Consider the following 15,711-nt stretch of genomic DNA (forward strand, 5'->3'; position numbering starts at 1 on the left):
GACAGCCATTTTGCCTTTTTGCATTTCTTTTCCATGGGGATGGTCTTGATCCCTGTCTCCTGTACAATGTCATGAACCGCCATCCATAGTTTACCCAGCACTCTGTCTATCAGATCTAGTCCCTTAAATCTATTTCTCACTTTCACTGTATAATCATAAGGGATTTGACTTAGGTCATACCTGAATGGTCTAGTGGTTTTCCCTACTTTCTTCAATGTAAGTCTGAATTTGGCAATAAGGAGTTCATGATCTGAGCCCCAGTCAGCTCCCGGTCTTGTTTTTGCTGACTATATAGAGCTTCTCCATCTTTGGCTGCAAAGAATATAATCAATCTGATTTTGGTGTTGACCATCTGCTGATGTCCATGTGTAGAGTCTTCTCTTGTGTTGTTGGAAGAGGGTGTTTGCTATGACCAGTGCATTCTCTTTGCAAAACTCTATTAGCCTTTGCCCTGCTTCATTCCGTACTCTAAGTCCAAATTTACTCCAGGTGTTTCTTGACTTCCTACTTTTGCATTCCAGTCCCCTATAATGAAAAGGACATCTTTTTTGGGTGTTAGTTCTAAAAGTTCTTGTAGGTCTTCATAGGACTGTTCAACTTCAGCTTCTTACTGGTTGGGGAATAGGCTTGGATTACCATGATATTGAATGGTTTGCCTTGGTAACGAACAGAGATCATTATGTCATTTTTGAGATTGCATCCAAGTACTGCATTTCAGACTCTTTTGTTGACCATGATGGCTACTCCATTTCTTCTAAGGAATTCCTGCCCACAGTAGTAGATATAATGGTCATCTGAGTATGGGCCAAAGAACTAAACAGACATTTCTCCAAAGAAGACTTACAGATGGCTAACAAACACATGAAAAGATGCTCAACATCACTCATTATCAGAGAAGTGTAAATCAAAACCACAATGAGATATCATCTCACACCAGTTAGAATGGCTGCTATCCAAAAGTCTACAAACAATAAATGCTGGAGTGGGTATGGAGAAAAAGGAACCCTCTTACACTGCTGGTGAGAATGCAAACTAGTACAGCCACTATGGAGAACAGTGTGAAGATTCTTTAAAAAACTGGAAATAGAACTGCCATACGACCCAGCAATCCCACTGCTGGGCATACACACTGAGGAAACCAGAATTGAAAGAGACACGTGTACCCCAATGTTCATCATAGCACTGTTTACAAAAGCCAGGACATGGAAGCAACCTAGATGTCCATTGGCAGACGCGTGGATAAGAAAGTTGTGGTACATTTACACAATGCAATATTACTCAGCTATTAAAAAGAATGCATTTGAATCAGTTCTAATGAGGTGGATGAAACTGGAGCCTATTATACAGAGTGAAGTAAGTCAGAAAGAAAAACACCAATACAGTATATTAACGCATATATATGGAATTCAGAAAGATGGTAACGATGACCCTATATGCAAGACAGCAAAAGAGACACAGAAGTAAGAAAAGACTGTTGGACTCTGTGGGAGAAGGCGAGGGTGGGATGATTTGAGGGAATAGTATTGAAACATATATATTATCATATGTGAAACAGATTGCCAGTCCAGGTTCGATGCACGAGGCAGGGTGCTCAGGGCTGATGCACTGGGATGACCCTTAGGGATGTGATGGGGAGGGAGGTGGGAGGGAGGGTCAGGATGGGGAACACATACAACCATGGCTGATTCATGTGAACATATGGCAAAAACCACCACAATATTGTAAAGTAATTAGCACCCAATTAAAATAAAAAAAGACATCTCCCAAACAGAAAAATAAATAAATAAAATATATGTAAATCTGTAGTGTGAAAAAAAAAAAAATACTGGAGTGTATTGCCACGGCCTCCTCCAGGGGATTTTCTCAACCCCGGGATTGAACCCAGGTCTCCCAAATTGCACGTGGATTCTTTACTGTCTGAGCCACCAGGGAAACCCAGTGGTCTTCTCTACTTTTTTCAATTTGAGCCTGAATTTTGCTAGAAGAAGTCATGGTCTCAGTCACAGTCAGCTCCTGGTCTTGTTTTTACTGACTGTATAGAGCTTCTCCATCTTTGGCTGAAAGAATATAAGCAATCTGATTTTGGTGTTGACCATCTGGTGATGTCCATGTGTAGAGTCTTCTTTTGTGTTGTTGGAAGAGGGTGTTTGCTATGACCAGTGGCATTCTCCTGGCAAAACTCTGTTAGCCTTTGCCCTGCTTCATTTTGTACTCCAAGGCCGAACTTGCCTGTTAAATCCAGGTATCTCTTGACTTCCTACTTTTGTATTCCATTCTCCTATGATGAAAAGAATATGTTTTTTTTTTAGTCTTAGTTCTAGAAGGTCTTGTAGGTCTTCATAGTTCAAATTCAGCTTCTTCAGCATTAGTGGTTGGGGCACAGACTTGGATTACTGTGATGGTGAATGGTTTGCCTTGCAAAAGAACAGAGATCATTCTGTCGGTTTTGAAGTTGCACCCAAATACTGCATTTCAGACTCTTTTGTTGACTATGAGGACTACTTCTTTTCTTCTAAGGGATTCTTGCCCACAGTAGTAGATATAATGGTCATTTGAGTTAATTCACCCATTCCTGTCCATTTTAGTTCACTGATTCCTAAAATGTCAATGTTTACTCTTGCCATCTCCTGTTTGACCATGTCCAATTTACCTTGATTCATAGGCCTAACATTCCAGGTTCCTATGCAATACTGTTCTTTACAGTTTCAGATTTTACTTTCTCCGCCAGACACATCCACAACTGTAGTCTCTTTTTGACTTTTCATTTTGTTCATGGGGTTCTCAAGGCAAGAATATACATATATGTACCTCATCTTCTTTATCCATTCATCTTTTGATGGACACTTAAGTTGTTTTCATATATTGGTCATTGTAAATAATGTTGCAGTGAATATTGGGGTACATATATCTATTTGAATTTTCTTTTTGATATAAATATATTTTGAATAAATCTATTCATTTTCTTTGGATATAAAGCCAGGAGTGAAATGGCTGGATCATATGGTAGTTCTATTTCCAATTTTTTTAGCAAACTCTATACTGTTTCCATAGTGTTTACAACAATTTACACTCTCACCAACAGTGCATCAGGGTTCCTTTTTCTCCACATCCTAGCCAGTATTTATTATTTGTAGACATTTTGATGATAGCCATTCTGACAGGTGTGAGGTGATATCTCATTGTGGTTTCAATTTGCATTTCCCTGATGATCAGTGATGTTGAGCATATTTTCATGTGCCTGCTGGCCATCTGTATGTCTTTTTTGGAAAAATGTCTGTTTAGGTCCTCTGCCCATTTTTAAATCAGGTTTTCTTTTTATATTGAATTCTATGAGTTCTTTATACATTTTGGATATTTAGCCCTTATTAGATTTACTTAAACCTAAATTCATGCATGCAGACTAAGTCACTTCAGTTGTGTCCGGCTCTGTGTGACCCTATGGACAGCAGCCCACCAGGCTCCTCATCCATGGAATTCTCCAAATAAGAGTACTGGAGTCGGTTACCATTTCCTTCTCCATTAAATCTAAATAAGACTTATTTAACCTAAGTCTTAAAGGTTCGTTTACTTTCCCAAGACAGTGTACATTTAATTTATATTAATTCAATAATTAAGAAAAAAGCAAAACATTTCTACTGATAGCCCCTTGGACATTCAAAGTTCTCATTTCAATTCTTCAGAGCTTGTAAGTGAGTCTGGATAGGGTATTTAGTTACCCACTACATACAATGTCAATGCAAAGAGTTCCTAGGAAAGACAAGGAAAGACCAAAAGGTCCTAGAGGTTGATAAGGAAAAGATATGAAGAGAGAGCTCAAAAAAAGTAAATATAACCAGCTCTCACACACACTAAAACATGCCAAGTCTCACTCATCTTAAGATAAATGCATATCAAAACTATACTGAGACATCTTTTTTCACAGAGCAGATTAGGAAAAACCAGAAATTTGATAACACTTAGTCAGGCCTATAGGGAAACAGGCAAGCACATACATCGTGGAGGCAAACAGGAAAAACTCCCATCGAGGGTGATTTGGAAGCATATGTTCTATGGCCTGTTGGGGCTTCCCAGGTGGTGCTAGTGGTAAAGAACCCACCAGCTGAGGCAGGTAGATGTAAGAGACATAGGTTCCATCCCTGGGTCAGGAAGATCCCCTGGAGGAGGGCACAGCAACCCACTCCAGTATTCTTGCCTGGGGAATCCTATGGATGGAGAATCCCATGGATGGGGGAGATTGGCAGGCTATAGTCCATAGGGTAGTACAGAGTCAGACACGACTGAAGTGACTTATCACGCATGCACACACATGTTCTTTGGCCCATTACTTTGAGAATTTACTATGTAGATACACTTATACATGTGTGAAAAGACATCAACAGCATTATTTGTTATATACCTAAATATTAATAGCCCAAATGTCCATTAGAGGGGACTGCTTACTGAGGTATAATACAATAAATAAATGCAATAAATAAATACATAAACTGAGGTACAATACAATAGATGCTATGTATTTGTCAAAAGAATGTGTGAAAGAAAGAGGCAAGGTACAGAACAGTGTGTGTGATCAGCTACCCACTGTGTAAAAGAGGGAAAATATGAGCCTACATTTGTTTTGCTTGTATACATACAAAGACATTCTGGAAGGATGTAAAAACCAAAGAATTGTAAATTGTCACTATGGTTTTTGAGTAGTATGACTGTACTCAAACAACTAAAGCTTTAGGATCTTGGCAAGGAAAAAGGCATGAAGTCATTCACTCTGCCTTTTCCTCTGCATGTCTTCAGGCACAGATACACACCCTCAAATTCAAACAACAAAAATTGACTCCAGCTGATTTGCCTCAAAACTGGGACTGCCATCTGCCTTCTAAATCTCAAAGCAGGCACACACAAAAAAGCAAAAAGCCAGGATCAGGGGTTCTCTGCAGCTCGCAGAGTTATGAGTTGATATATTTAACACGTGGATTTGAAGGGAACCCCACGGGTGATTATAAAGTGGCCTCTGAAAAGTTAAAAGAAGCACCACAAGTGTATCTGCCTAAAAGATAATGCTTAACAGAAGCAAATGCCTGCAGCCTCACCCTTTTGCCCTGAGACAAAAATGCAGAGACGATTTTCAGTCTGAGTAAGAGTTTACATTCCTGGGCGCCCCACTCCTCAGTGGCTAGGTTTGTAGCCTGTGGCTGAGTTGGACACAGTTGCTCTGTGATTGTCACATTCACTATTTTCCTCTATGGAAATGTCCACTCACGTAGTACAAACTTTTTCGGTTAATACAACCCTCAGCAGACAACAATATGGCCCTTTATTTTTATGAGTGCTGTTCTGATTACTAAAGCAAGAAATGCCATGACTCCTCGGAAATCATAAACATGCCAAGAAGCCTGGGTTCTGCTACTGTGGCCCTTTGCCCACCCAAACTTGACTCAGCTATCACCATTTCTCTGAGTTCAAGGCACTCCTTATGGATAGCTTTTGGTTGAACATTTAAGATACTCATGAATATTAGAATTTCGAGCTTTGGTAAGAGACATACAGATTTTGTAATCTGGCCCAAAAAAAAGCATTCTGAAGATAAGGTGAGGAAAGATTTTGACTTCAATGAAAACACTTTCAATTAAAAGTTTAATTAAACAGTTTTAGTCAAAACAATTTTGATGATTAGATTGGGGTCATCACATTTCAGTGATAAACACATTTTGAAAATGAGGACTCATCAAGTTTTAAATTCCATGCCTTTTATAGCTTCAAGCCCCAAAAAATCAAAGATCCCCATTTTTAAGGACCTCTTCATTTTTATCAGTATAATAATATCATTATTTTCACTAAGAGAAACAGAGTCCAGTTGAGGCTACATGATTTACTGAGGATTTACCAAGCATGCGTACTTAGCAAACAGATTCTAACCATTTCTGTGTTACAGATGAGGACTGGGGTACAGAAAGACCAGCATTTTAACCTGGCTCCTTTCAACTGCAAAGTCCACGATTTTAACACCATTACTCAGTTTCTCCTAAAACTGTGCAAATTGCACACCTGGGAAATGCCAAAGAGATGCTGGAAGACAAGATTCAGACAGTAGGCTGAACCCTGACTGTAGCCACAAACTCCTATACATATCAAACTCAACAAGCCATGTGAGCACAGAAAACAAGGGGACCTAATAGGGCCAGAAACCATTGTGCAAGAGGCGGGCAAGGTTCAGGAGTGCTGCAAGGCTGCGCGGAGTGCATCCAGGAAGTAAGGCCTCCAAAGCCACCAGCAGGGGTACTGCGCAGAGGGAAAACCCACAGTAAGCCCTTCTCCAGTCTGCACCAGGCAGAACGGGGCCAAGGTTCCTGTCCCTTGTGTGCCAGAGATGAAGTGTGAAACCTCAGGTGGTGGCTGACACTAGGGTGGTTTGTGTAGCCCCCCCACCCAGAAGACATACACCCAGGTGTACCCCCAGGGCAACCTGCTACAGTCTCCCTGTCCAACTCTCTGCAGCCTGCATTAACCAAAATGGCCTTCACAGACAGTTTTGGGGAATCCCAGACACAAAGATCAACATCCAACCACATACCCACAAACTTTTGAGGAAGATTAACATCATAAAGGAGAAGCACCCAACTCTGATAACCGCGCCTCCAAGCAAGGCAGGTGCAGATAGGTGAGAAGAAACCCCTCCCCACCCCCATCCCCCTACACGCAAAGCTAAATTAAGTTCTTTGCTATTGAGCCAAGGACCCAATGCCCCTGTGAGCATGTTGACCACCCCAGGGCAGGAGAGGATGAGGCATATTCCAATGCAGCTCTCCCTTGGGCCTTAAGAGTCTCCAAGGGGAAGTGAGCAGTTGACAGTGACAATGCTTGGGCAAGGCAGGGTCTTGCCAGACCCGAAAACCTGCACCTCTTGCTTTCCCCTTCTATTACTGCTCAGTGGGAAAACCTACACAAATAACCCAGTCACCAAGATAAGGGAGTGTGGGCAAACTTTGGACTGGCTGATGATTAAACTTGCTATGGGCAACTACTCCTCTCATCTGGGAATCAGTGCCTGAGCTCCCCTAAGCAGGATCTTGAGCTCTAGCTGGGGGGCCCATTTCCACCTAGAAACAGCATTATATAGCAAGAACAAGCCCTCAAAATAAATATGACTGACATCTTAGAGAGATACAGGGGGACGTAGCATCCATATCAAAGAACTGGCTGAAAAGCTGGGAAATTAAAATGAAAGGGGTGATCTATAAAACACAATAGGTTTGCTGCAGAGCATAATGAACAGAGCCAGAGGAGAAACCAGCAATGTGGAAGACCAAGCAGAGGGTGCAGTACCAAGACACAAAGAAGTTAAAGCACAAATTAAAACTGAAGAGACAGGGAAGATGCTCTGGGTAAGCTTCAGGCTCTGCCCGCTGAGAATGGGGTGGGGGGACAGGATGCCCCAGAGAGCCAACCTGAAGAGGAAAAGTTAAAATTTTACATAACCTTCTCCTTCTGCCTCTGTAACTCAGCTTGCCCCTTGCAAAGTCTAAACCACATAGGTCATGTAATCTCAGAAAACGGGGCTTACAATACCAGGAACTGGAGTTTATCTCACTCACCCTTGTCCTGCTCTTTGCAATTGCCCAGCCCCTGCAAACCTGCTTAATCATGCCTGTCCATCTAAAGGACAGGCACCACCCTCCCCATCTTGACTGCTGTTCCCACACATGTGAAACCCCTTAGTTTAAACCAGCCTATTAAGAGCTAGTGTTGCCCACTACAGTCTGTCCATAAAAACTCTGTAACCCCTTTGCTCGGGGCTCAGAGCTTGGAGTGTTAACTGCTCTGGGCCGGCCGGCGTAATAAACCCGAGTTCTCCAACTCTCCAAGTGTGGTGCTTGGTTTCTCAAGTGTGGTTTCTGCGACAAACCCACAGCAGCAGGGTGTGTGAGGGTGGGAGGCCGTTCTCTCCTTGGGCCCAGGCAGCCATGGCCTAATGGTTAGTCCACAGACTAAGGAGTTCTGTTTGGTGATACCCGAGGGAAATGTGTCGTGGGCTACCTCTCTTGAAGGTAGTGGGATGGTTTGCACAGATTAAAATGGAGTCCAAGGGCGAGATACTTAGTTATTTCAAGGAAGGGATTAAGGGATGCCAGTCAGCCTAGGCAGTGGAGCCCGAGGCAGCAGAGACAGGACTGGCCTCAGCAGCACTGATATCCCACCAAAGCAGCCCACACGAATATCTGAGAGTCAGCTCCCCGAAGCTAGAAGCAAGCAAGCATAGTCTGAACAAATAATCAGAGGATTTGAGCCTCAGATCCAGGTTAATAGTAAAAGCCCCATCAGACCCAGAGCTTCTGTCACGGGCAGGTCTTCACCAGCAGGAAGCACAGCTGTGTTAACCGTTCCCACACAGATGGACGCCACTGTCACTTCTCCCAAGACCTGGGCCGCCACTCAGCCTCCTTCCCCTTCACCTCCCAGTGAGGGACCCTTGACAACACTGCCCACTCCCTGGTGGCCCAGGGCTGTTCCTGCAGCCAGACCCCTTCCTGGCAAGGCCCTGTCCTCCCAGCAGGCGTGAACAGGACACCGGGTCCAGGAAGAGCTCCAAGGCATGCGTGGGCAGTTATGCTCAGAAAGGCACCAAAACCAGGGATCTGCCCCTTGGAGGATTTCCTCCCGAGGCTCACTGAGGAAGCATGTGGCCACACAAAAGGCACTTCCTATTTAGGCTATTTCTATTTCTGGAAGGCAGACAAATCTACTTGGCTCTTCCATTAAGAAGTTATTTTCAACATAGATTTGAAAAACTCAAAGGAAGAAGAAAAGAACATTGGAAGCAGCTATGTCAAAATCTGGGACTCAAGGGCCCTCTGGAATGTTCCTTCTTCTTCCATCCATGCTGGGCCTAGTGGAGGACAGTGCTCAGCAGCAGGTAGCAGAGCTCAGGGCAGCTCACAGAGAGGAGAAGGGTGAAACCCCCTTGGGTGACATCTGTCCAAGTGCCCCCCAGCCTCGTGGTCCTGGAGTCTTACCAAGCATTCTTGGCCAGAATTATCTGGAAGTTTCCTCACTTCTCTGCTTCCCGGGAGCCTTAACCTCAGCTGACAGGACAGGTTTTTCCACTTTGACTAGTGTGAAGCAGATGTAGAAGAATGTCTAATGACCTGTTTGTCAAACTGGCTCCACCCGCAGTCCTGGCCGGGAATCTCACTGACCCTCGCTCTCTCAGCTCATGTACTCGGGACCCATCCACACTTTCCAAGTGTTCCTTCTGCAACCAAGGCCAGGGGAATGCTGACGGTGCAAATATGGTTGTGACGAGCCTTTCTGGGGCACAACTGTGCTGCACAAACCCAGGACAGGCACCGATAGCCCGCCTGGCACCACATGCACGTTCATGGGCGCTGCAAGTGTTAACCATTCTGAAAAAGCACAAGGTGGACTGCACAAGTCAAAACAAGCAGAAGCACTAACAAACACACCCGGTACACACACACAAAAGATCACTACCAACACCCAAAAGTAAAAAAGTTAGTTTTTTTTTTTACTAATTTTTATTAAAGTTTGGATCTTTTCCTAACTCTACTTGGAGGTACAATGGTAAGATTATTTCCAAAGCATGCTACCTTCCAAGGATTTTTAAAGGGTGATTTTATTCTGACATTGAGAGTAACTTGAGTATCACTGCTCCTCTTTCTGACAGTGTTCCTCAGGCAATGCTGAGAATTAAGTCTGCAAGGATCTTTCCTGTGGTGAAGTTAGTGGACTGGGGACGCAGGACTGCCCTGGGGAGAAGGCGAGGCAGAAAACTCATCCAATAGGGACAGAACTAAGAGGGTAAGCCCTGTGAGAGGCACAGTTGCAGATTCCTGAAGCCAAGTACTGTCCCATTTAATTCAGAAAGAAGTGAATGAGAGAGAGGCCAGTTAAAGCAAATTTAACTTTGGAAGTCAGTGCCCAGTGACGGAGGAGGTATGGATCCTAATAACAAAATTTCTGTATTTAAACAGACACCAATTTTTTAAGTAAATTGCAATATTATTCTCCTAACTGCAAAAGTAATGCAAAACAAGTAACAAAAGAACACATGCTCATTGTAGAAAACATAAGATCTACAGATAAGCAAAAGCTATAATTCCCGAGGACTGTATGAGTGTCACCTGCTCCCAGGCTGTGGTCTTGGTGCACATATTTCTGCTTTGCAAAAATGAAATCCAACAGGCAGTGTTTTAAAATAGGGCCCCCAGAGCTCTGGGTTCAAGGTGAAGATCATTTCATTGGTGAGATTCACCACTCCCACCCCTCCATGACTGCCCATTGAAGCAACCCCATTGCTAGCTGTTCGGCGGGCTAGGGCTTCCCATCAAGGTTTATAGGAGAAAACGGCTCTGCTGGCTGCTTGTGAAAGTCGCTCAGTCGTGTCCGACGCTTTGTGACCCCATGAATTGTAGACTATGGAATTCTCCAGGCCAGAATACTGGAGTGGGCAGCCTTTCCCTTCTCCAAGGGATCTTCTGAATCCAGGTTCAGAATTGAACCTGGGATTGGACCCAGGTCTCCCACATTGCAGGCAGATTCTTTACCAGCTGAACCACAAGGGAAGCCCTGCAGGCTGCTTAAATAAATATAAACAAAAGAATAAGATATATTTTTTAAAGAATTGAGCCCACCACCCCCTATTGTGGTAGATGGAATGACGGACACCAATTCTTACCCTCTGCCTGCATCCACAGCCTGGCAGCGGCCTCCTCATGGAGGCAGCGCTTCACTGGGGCTCCTCTATGTGCCTTGTTTCGGCCAAGGGTGGAGCATGGCGGCAACAACGTGTCAGTCTGAGCCGCAGCCTTAAGAGACACAGCTTGCTTCTACTTTCCCTGCTTGCACCTCTGCAAGCAGCAGGGAAGAAGGCACCATGCCAGCCTGTTGGGTTCCGAGGAGATGAGCCATGCGGAGCAGAGCTGTAGACTACAGGACACAGCAGAGCCCCTGGACTCACATGGGTTAGGGGGCCAGGAATAAATGCTGATGGGTATATCCTACTGAGATTCTATATCTGTCTGGATCCGGGATCAGAGAGCTTGAGCCACTCAGCTGAGGTAAGCCAAAACTAAAAACTGAAAGCAGGCCTAATGAGGCCCACAGGCAGGCTCTTGAGCCCTCCTCACACTGTGTGAGTCCCAGGAATGACTCACCACCCCTCTCACACAATAAGAGGAAACACAGACATAAAACCTGTGGGACTCTAAACAACAGAGGGACGGGGGTGTGCATCACTCCAGCACTCATGGAGTTAGGAGTGGCTTCTTGTCCAGAGTCCGAGGTAATGGACTCTGCATTCCCAGTCTCCAGGCAGGTCCCATGGTTACACTGTCCTCCTCCAGACCCAGCAAGAAAGCAGAGAGTGTTCTCCACTGCCCTCAGGCAATGCCCTCAGTCATGGCCCTGTCACTCTCCTCAGTCACTGCCCTCAGTCACTCTCCTCAGTCACTCTCCTCAGTCACTGTCCTCAGTCACGGCCCTCAGTCACTGCCCTCAGTCATGGCCCTCAGTCACTCTCCTCAGTCACTGTCCTCAGTCACGGCCCTCAGTCAGTGCCCTCAGTCACTGTCCTCAGTCATGGCCCTCAGTCACTCTCCTCAGTCACAGCCCTCAGTCAGTGTCCTCAGTCACTGTCCTCAGTCATGGCCCTCAGTCACGGCCCTCAGTCACTCTCCTCAGTCACTGTCCTCAGTCACGGCCCTCAGTCACTCTCCTCAGTCACTGTCCTCAGTCATGGCCCTCAGTCACGGCCCTCAGTCACTCTCCTCAGTCACTGCCCTCAGTCATGGCCCTCAGTCACTCTCCTCAGTCACTGTCCTCAGTCACGGCCCTCAGTCAGTGCCCTCAGTCACTGTCCTCAGTCATGGCCCTCAGTCACTCTCCTCAGTCACAGCCCTCAGTCAGTGTCCTCAGTCACTGTCCTCAGTCATGGCCCTCAGTCACGGCCCTCAGTCACTCTCCTCAGTCACTGTCCTCAGTCACGGCCCTCAGTCACTCTCCTCAGTCACTGTCCTCAGTCATGGCCCTCAGTCACGGCCCTCAGTCACTCTCCTCAGTCACTGTCCTCAGTCACGGCCCTCAGTCACTCTCCTCAGTCACTCTCCTCAGTCACGGCCCTCAGTCAGTGTCCTCAGTCACTGTCCTCAGTCATGGCCCTCAGTCACTCTCCTCAGTCACTGTCCTCAGTCACGGCCCTCAGTCAGTGTCCTCAGTCACGGTCCTCAGTCATGGCCCTCAGTCACTCTCCTCAGTCACAGCCCTCAGTCAGTGTCCTCAGTCACTGTCCTCAGTCATGGCCCTCAGTCACTGTCCTCAGTCACTGTCCTCAGTCACAGCCCTCAGTCTCTGCCCTCAGGCACAGCCCTCAGTCTCTGCCCTCAGGCACCGCCCTCAGGCTAGCTGAATGGTAGGAGAGGAGGCCAAGAGGGGCCGGATGCCTGACTGCCAAGTCCCTTAAGCAGCCCCTTGCCAGTGGGAGGGGGCACACTTCCTCCCCAGGGGTCCTGGGGCAGGGTCTCCACAGGGCTCCTCAGTTGCCTGTCACTATAGGACCTTTTGACTCTTACAGAATGGGCGCGCATTTGTTCTTTCTTCATAATTTCCACAATGCTGAGCTGTAGGACAGAATTTTCCAGTGTATTTCAGGTCACTTTGCCCTCTTCTTCAACTCTATGGCTTACATGTTTTGTTCGCTGCATAAACACACACCTCAGAACCAGGGTTCAGAACAGCACCACGACAGGCTGCACAATTCCCAACAGGTTGGTCAAGCCTTGCGCATATCCTGAGCCCCATCCGGACTGCGGCGGCATGGATCCCCGAGATTCCACTGGGAAACCAGGCCCTGAGAAGAGAAGACTTTCTGAGCCTGCTCCGTGCTGCCCAGGGACCACAGCGGTCAGGGATGGAGGACCACGTCGGTTGAGGAGAGGGGACCAAGGCGGTCGGGAAGAGGGGTCCACGGCAGTCGGGGACGGGGGACCCACGGCAGTCGGGGAGAGGGCCCACGGCGAACGGGGAGGCGGGACCACGGCGGTCGGGGAGGGGTGTCCATGGCAGTTGGGGAGGGGGACCACGGTGGTCAGGGAGGGGGGCCATGGCAGTCAGGGAGTGGGGGCCACAGCAGTCAGGGAGTGGGGACCAGCTGTAGCAGCGGCACACAGTTCAGACCCAGACCTCAAGGGAGAGAAACATGGGCTGGGAGTATCAACCTTTGGCCTCTTGGTGTGCACGAACACTTTCTGGACATCACCCACCTCAGGCCCCAAGGCAAGGCTGGTTCCAGTCTGTCCCAGGTCCCCAGGACCTCTGTGAGTCAATTAGATCCCTGGGTGCCTTGGAAAAGCCAAGGTCTCAGCTTTGCCACTTTGTTGGTGGACCGTTGGCATGGCCTGGGAGCCTGTTAGAGATGCCTGTTAGAGACGGGGGTGTCCCACACCCAAGGGATGAGAATCTACAGCTCACCAAGATCCTCAGGGGACTGGAGTATACACCGTACTGTGAGAAATGCTGCACTAACGCACTGGTCCAAATCACCCAGACCAGGTGCTTCTCACCCCCAGTTGCACGTCAGGATAGTGGTGGTGGGGAGACAAGAACTTTTCAAAACTCCCACGCCTGTTCTTCCCCACAGAACGCTGTTCCAGGGGGCCAGGCATCGACAGTTCCAGGCTCTGCCCAGCGTTTCTGGGGCCAGGGTAGAGACACACTCGCTCAGACCACCAACTTGTGCCCGGGATGAGGACGGGGCAGAGTCCCTCCTGGGGCTTTCTCAGATGACACAGTTGCCCACCCAACGAGCCACAGAGGGACCCACTGTCCCTGCCCCAGCCCCATTCCTCAGGATCGCTGAGGGGAGAAGATGGGACACTGAGGGACCACTGAGGGAGCCTGGAGAGAAGCTCTACCCAAATCAGGACTAGCATGCCACAGACAGGGGACCTTGACCTCACGCTAATAAGGCAGGGCCTTCCTAACAAGCAGCTGAAAAAAGTCAAACATCTGAAAAATACACACGCGCGCACACACAAAACTTTTCAAAGATGCTAGTCAAACACTCTGGGAACATTTAGTGCTGGACAATGTCAAGAAGCAAATTCTTTTCTCATTTCGTAATCTAATTTATGTGAAAAGAAACCTGGATGGAGAAAAATTACTCCAGTAACTGAACATAATGTCTGCGGAGTCAGGTACTACATTGAATCACTAACTTGACGGAGGTGCAAACAGACAGTTCTTCTCAAAGCCCACAGGATGGCCTACGCTTTGAGGATTAAGGGTTAAGAAAGGTTCAAATGGAAGTTCTGCCCATTCCAAGTTATTGACACTGACCAAGTTTCTACATCTCTCTTACTCTCATGTTCCTCAGGTATAAAATGGGGATAAAAGTACCATTTATAAGTTGCTGTGAGGATTAAACAAGGTTATTCCTAAGGCACTGAAACCAGTGCCTGGTATGTACTTAGGGTTTAACAAATATTTACTCTTAACAATATCAATAATATACTATTGAGGATAAAAGTAATGCATCTCTGGTGGACAACCCAGCAATACGTAAAGAGGCTTAAAAATCTTCAAATCTAATTGCCCTGCTTCTGTAGATCAATCTTAAAGAAATAATCTCAAAACCATGTATAAAAAGGTGGACATGGAATGATTTAGGTCTGAGTCAGCAACTAGAAGAAACCCAAATGCCCCAAGACATCCACCAGGAGAGTAAGAATTAGGTCAATCATTTTGCATGTTTTTCTTCTTTTTTCTTTTTTCAATTCTTGTGTAATAAACATGTAGTAGTTTTACACTGAGAACACAAAACCAAATCCCCATTTTAAAAAATCCTTTTAACCAGCATGAAATGATGCCTTGATTCTTAAGATCCACATACATTTTAAGTCCACATAAATTTTGTCCTATGACTTCTTCAATGTTTAGAATTTAAGTGAGACTCCCACAATATGTTTTATAATGAAAAACTGCACAACTCATCAAATAACTGGCACTTTATGTCTTTTGGTTGAGAACCCCTGGCTTGTGCACAAAGCATGCAAAGCGGACACAACCAGCCTGCCCATACCGTTGTCCTGGGTCTCCATGGCGCGTCCTGGACACACAGCTGACCCTGCTGGCCCCACACACCAGTACATGCTGGGCGGTAGCCGAGACATTCCAGCCATCAACCCTCAGGGTAGCTGCTCTCCCAAGTCAATTCCTGCCGTGGTCAGAGCTGCTGCTTCTGCTGCTGCTGCCCGAGAAATGGACTAGGTCATGGCTTAGAGTCCGGGGTGGAGCATATCACAGATCCACCATCATGGCTGAGCAGAAAACTGTCTTCTCCTGGTGGTGAAAAAACATCAAGTCAGAAGGCTTTTCTTAACTATCAAGTCCCTTCCCGCACCCTTGCACAAACATATTTACAAGGCCATGGAAATATGCACTGGTCATCTCCCTCCCCCATTTTTGCAACATTTCTCTTCACATTCTATCTATTGAGCCACAGAGGGTCAGATGTAGGCAGTGAAGAGACAGAGCACCCCCACCACACCTGGCAGCTGGGCTTCTGTCCGCCTGAGAAGAGTTCAGAAAACCCAGACAACCACAGAACACCTACTGTAAAGCGCTCAATCACTGTTACATCAACACGCACTCACTGTCACCAGCAAGGGGACACTGAGACAGTGAAATGAGGTTCCTGCCCTCGGG

General features: G+C 46.5%; 1 protein-coding gene across 5 annotated transcripts in view; it reads right to left on the bottom strand.

The window, feature by feature from the left end:
* The window catches only part of LRRK1 (leucine rich repeat kinase 1), a 150,174-nt gene that overhangs the window by 128,671 nt on the left and 5,792 nt on the right, over positions 1–15,711 (bottom strand). For all 5 annotated transcript variants that reach the window (XM_043489447.1, XM_043489444.1, XM_043489446.1 and 2 more), the window contains one exon: positions 15,086–15,345. In XM_043489447.1, coding sequence (XP_043345382.1) covers positions 15,086–15,185 — 100 coding nt within the window. In that variant the 5' untranslated portion in view covers positions 15,186–15,345. The remainder of the gene's footprint in view (positions 1–15,085; positions 15,346–15,711) is intronic.

This window comes from Cervus canadensis, chromosome 17 (genome assembly GCF_019320065.1).
Source record: "Cervus canadensis isolate Bull #8, Minnesota chromosome 17, ASM1932006v1, whole genome shotgun sequence".
In the NCBI taxonomy this organism is placed as follows: Eukaryota; Metazoa; Chordata; class Mammalia; order Artiodactyla; family Cervidae; genus Cervus; species Cervus canadensis.